Genomic DNA, 4,771 nt, shown 5'->3' on the forward strand with positions numbered 1-4,771 from the left:
AAGTTAACTTTTATTGCAAAAAAAACTAATTATCCTATCAACTTAAGGCAATTTATTTTGAAAAATATATTAAGATTCCGGACTGCTATTGTGACAGCAATAAGACACAGAAAAAATGAAAATGTACCAACAACACAGAAAATTAAAAGTTTGTAAAACATTTTAATTATAAATACACAGTATTACTGTATTGTGGCCGACAGATAAATCATTCAAACACCTCCAAATTTTAGTTATATAGTGACGCAATATAATATATATTATTGTAATTTTGTATATATATATTGTAATGTTCGAGGTTATATTATTTTAGTTTTTTGCTCGGCCAAAAGCTTTAAAATGTAGTAAAAGGTTTCTTATAAATCGTTTATTATAGCTATATAATTATAAATAATAAATAAATATGTACAAACCTATATATGTTATAAATTTAATATTTGTATAAAATTTGTGTATTGTACTAAATGAATATATTTTTTTAGATTTATCAGCCGACTTATTTAATAGTCCGTATCACATTTTTGGCGAACATTCAAAGTGTGACGATTATTTTTGTAAAAAAAGACTTCTAGAAGAAGAAAATTGGGTACAGCGTGCAGAAATCTGTGAAATGATGGTCGAAATAAAAAATATTGTTAATCGCTTAGTGATAAATTCAGCAAGTTTGATTTTAGACGTAGATAACAACATATGCGAGCAATTTAACAGCATTATAAATAAATTCATCGGCGGAAAAAGAATAAATTTATCGCAACGAAATTCGTACAACACCCGGGTTGAAGCTGCAGTAGTGTCCTTCAATTCTAAAGAATACCTGCGAACAATACATAAAAATGTGATGAAAAAAAGTCCAGGTACCTATTTATAAGAATTATTTTGGACAATTGTCAATTAATAAAATTATATCTTATAAATATCATAAAAATAACAAATAAATAAGTATAATGAGTTCTTATTTTATATATTATAGGTAAAATGTTAATATAGGTATATAAATTTATAATAATTCAAAATAAATATTTTAGGGAAATTTAGTAAATTATTTTTAAAAGATGTTGCGAGAAAGAGACGTAATAATGCACGAAGCCGAGAGTTATTTCCTTCTAAAAATAAAAAAAATAATAAAAAATGCAGTGGACCAGATGAAAACTATGGATTAGCAGATGAGTTGGTTGACGATTTAACTCCTGCAGAATTCAAAATAAGAAAAGATAATTTTCTTAACGAATTAAAGACCATTAATCGAGGTAAAAAATTTTAATTATAGGTATCGAATAAAAATGACGCTATATGAATCTTTTGTATTAATTTTTCAGAAAAATTGGAAAACGAAACCAAAGATCAATCCAAATCCCAACTTTGGTATTCGGAGAGAAAAAAAAGAATTACTGCCTCAAATATAGGGAAAATATGCAAAATGCGGCAGTATACATCTTGTAAAAAGATTGTATACGATTTGCTCTATAGTTGCATAAACATAAAAATAAAGGCTATTGAATATGGACGTGTAATGGAGATCGAAGCCAAAAAAAAATTTGAAAATATATATAATTTGAAAATTGCACCTGTGGGTTTGTGTGTTGATGAGAAAATTCTATATTTAGCCGCAAGTCCAGGTAGTTAAAAGCAAAAACTATTTAAATAACAATACCTAATTACTAATAATTAATTTAAAATAATTAATAACCAATAAATTATATTATTTAGATGGCCTCATCGGCGAAGATTCGATCATCGAAATTAAATGTCCATTTTCAGCTAGGAATTTTTCTGATATATTTGACGCTATTGACGCAGGAAAAGTAATACATTTAGATTTTTAATACCTACCTTGCATAATATTTTAAAACAATTTTAAATTTCCGCAGATTCCTTTTTGTTTTAAAGACAAACAAAACAATGTTAGCTTAAAAACTAATCATAATTATTATTACCAGATTCAGACCCAATTGCATGTAACCAAAAGAAAAAAATGTAATTTTTTTATTTATACAGAAAATTGGTATTATAATGTATGTATTACTATCGATGATAACTTTTGGTATCAAAAAATACAGTCTCAAATACACTTGTAAGTATAATATTAATTAGTATAAACCATTTTTAATTTAATTAATTTTTAAATTTATATTCACAAATTTAACCATGTATTATTTTATATCTCGTATTTAGATTCTATAATGAATGTTTATTGCCGGAATTAATAAATCCGCAGTTTGGTAAGAGACATCTAGTTACCGACATTAACGATCCACCGAGAATTTTAAAAGAACAAGCAGCCAAAAAAAAGTATTTTTCTACTTTTCTTATTACCTACATAGGTTTATTAAATACCCATAATACTATTATATATAATAATACAATATCATTTTTTTTCTAGATGATTTATTTCCAATATCAGCATCTCACCTATACTCGAATCTATCAACATAATAATGTCTTCTTTTATTTTTGAATAAATAAATATTTTTTAATTTGGGTAGAAAATAAATGCTACTTATTGTCTATTATATTTAATTAGATTATGAGCACGCCCGTCGCTGAGATGAATGATCACATTAGAAATACATAAATACATTGATACAAAATGTTGAACAAAATAATGTAAATAATGTCATATAACAATAATCCTCAATACCTAATATAAAATGTGTAATAATTACAAAATTACCAATGTTAAAAAAAAATAATTCAAACTTAGAATAATATAGGTACACAGGTATTTCATAGTATGTATATTTCAAAAGTTGGTAATTATGCTATGAATGTAAATCAAGCTATGTTGTGTATACGNCTCGAATACGTCAAAATCGCCTCTTTGCTGAATCCCTCTACGTAAAATTTGAAGCGCTTCTAGTATTTCTTTAGTTGATGGTGGTTTCTCATCAGGTTCCTCTTCGTCGCTATCACCAACCATATTCTCTTTAAACCGTTTCGACTGTATTTCCCCACATATATCTTCCTCGGTAACGAGTTCGGTAGTTTGGACTTCTTCGTCAATATTTATCCATTCATTATAAAGTTCAGTTGATAGGTCAGTGGGTCTTTCGACAGCAGCTTCAACTTCTTTTGGACAGAGAATGAAACCACCGTGTCTGAAACAATTACGTATTGTGATTTTACTGACCATATTCCACGCTTCGTAGGCTAAATGCAAACCTTCAAGTACAGTTATTTTTTTGGCGATTTCATGAGCACGTAAGGTACATAATTCTTGTTCCAGGTTAGCATCAATCACACTGATCACATTCTTTCTCATGCCTGTTCTGTAATAAGCTTTAAAAGTGCGTATAATCCCTTGATCACACGGTTGTATGATTGATGTAGTGTTAGAGGGTAAAAATACGAGGTTAATATGTTTGAATTTCACTGTAACCACATGAGCCGTGCAATTATCGACTAGCAATAAAACGTCATGACAAAGTTCATTGTCCCACTTGGTCAGCCATTCGGTGAAAATTTCTTTTGTCATCCATGCATTACTGTTTGCAGTATAGTCTATCGGTAGATTCTTAACACCCTTGAAACACCGGGGATTTTTACTTTTACCAATCGCGAGCAGTTTTCTTTTTTCACCATCCATACTTGCACAACATAATATGGTTAGACGTTCTTTACTAGTTTTAGTTCCTCTAGTTTTTTCATTTTTAAACGCGTAAGTGTGCTCAGGTAATGCCCTGAAATAAAGCCCAGTTTCATCCGCATTGAACACACAAGACGGAGGATATTTGGCGATAAGAGATGGCCATTCTGAATTAATCCACGACCGTGCAGCTACTTGGTCTGCTTCTCCCTGTTCTCCATGTGGCTTAACGAATGAAATGTTTTCGCGTTTCTTCCATCGGTGAAACCAACCTTCTGTTGCCACAAAATCATCTTTACCCATTTTTTTCGCGAGATCTTCGGCTTTGTGACGCAACAGTGGTCCTGTAACTCGGGCGTATTTTTCTCTGACTTTTGTGAACCATTGTTTCAAAGCTTCTTCAACTTCTTCTTCTTTACCGGCCCTTTTTCTTTTACGGTTTGAATTCACATTTTCTAATGCATTTCCCTCGATTTCCTGTCGACTTTTCAGCATCCTACCTAGTAAACTTTGAGACACGTTTAACTTACATGCTGCTTGTCGCTGGCTCATTTTCGGGAGCTCGTCATATTTTTTAAGAACATCTAATTTTTCTTCCACACTCAAATCACGTCGTTTGTTCATTGTAACACGAAAAATAAAAATTTTTACACAGAATATACACGTACATATAAACGCAAAAAACACACTGAACACGACGACGTCTATTCATACACTACCTGTCGTACTAATTGACATTGACGACTGCTTGGTTTATCGTGAAAAAGTAATTTATTTTATCTCCGCGATAAAAGGTACCGACTTATTTATAACACGTTTATTCAATGTATGTACATATTTTCTTTATTTATCTAATTTTCAAATGACCCTAATAACCGGTGTGTGAGTCGAATAGACGAATTTTTTGCTGTGTGTTAGTATATGTGCGAATCGGGACCAACCGTTTTGAGTCTAATATGCGAATGAGTCAATTAACCGTGAGTCCAATAAGCGGCGACCACTGTATTATGATAACGGAGTTAATCGCAATCGAATTGTGTTATGAAAATCTCGGCATTGAACTGGAGATTCCGAATATGTAATCAGATAGCGTCGACTCCTTTCGGAAAATTGTCAGGAGCTTGCGGGAAGACGGTGCCTAGCCGGTGCATCGCGTGGCACCCGAAACCACGAACGGCCGGATTTAGA

General features: G+C 31.2%; 2 protein-coding genes across 2 annotated transcripts in view; one reads left to right on the top strand and one right to left on the bottom strand.

Annotated features, from left to right (window-relative positions):
- The window catches only part of LOC111035906, a 6,925-nt gene extending 4,541 nt beyond the window's left edge, over nucleotides 1-2,384 (top strand). Inside the window, exons 6-14 of the mRNA XM_022317730.1 lie at nucleotides 4-138; nucleotides 314-344; nucleotides 483-675; nucleotides 1,021-1,247; nucleotides 1,317-1,616; nucleotides 1,708-1,802; nucleotides 1,869-2,071; nucleotides 2,173-2,289; nucleotides 2,381-2,384. Of these exons, the coding sequence (XP_022173422.1) occupies nucleotides 4-138; nucleotides 314-344; nucleotides 483-675; nucleotides 1,021-1,247; nucleotides 1,317-1,616; nucleotides 1,708-1,802; nucleotides 1,869-2,071; nucleotides 2,173-2,289; nucleotides 2,381-2,384 (1,305 nt within the window). The remainder of the gene's footprint in view (nucleotides 1-3; nucleotides 139-313; nucleotides 345-482; nucleotides 676-1,020; nucleotides 1,248-1,316; nucleotides 1,617-1,707; nucleotides 1,803-1,868; nucleotides 2,072-2,172; nucleotides 2,290-2,380) is intronic.
- Nucleotides 2,385-2,740: 356 nt separating this feature from the next.
- Nucleotides 2,741-4,207, bottom strand: LOC111035907 (tigger transposable element-derived protein 6-like). Its single transcript, XM_022317731.1, has one exon. It carries the CDS (start codon nucleotides 4,205-4,207, stop codon nucleotides 2,741-2,743), a length of 1,467 nt encoding a protein of 488 aa, XP_022173423.1.
- Between the last annotated feature and the right edge of the window lie 564 nt (nucleotides 4,208-4,771).

Source organism: Myzus persicae, unplaced genomic scaffold (genome assembly GCF_001856785.1).
Source record: "Myzus persicae strain clone G006 unplaced genomic scaffold, MPER_G0061.0, whole genome shotgun sequence".
Classification (NCBI taxonomy): Eukaryota; Metazoa; Arthropoda; class Insecta; order Hemiptera; family Aphididae; genus Myzus; species Myzus persicae.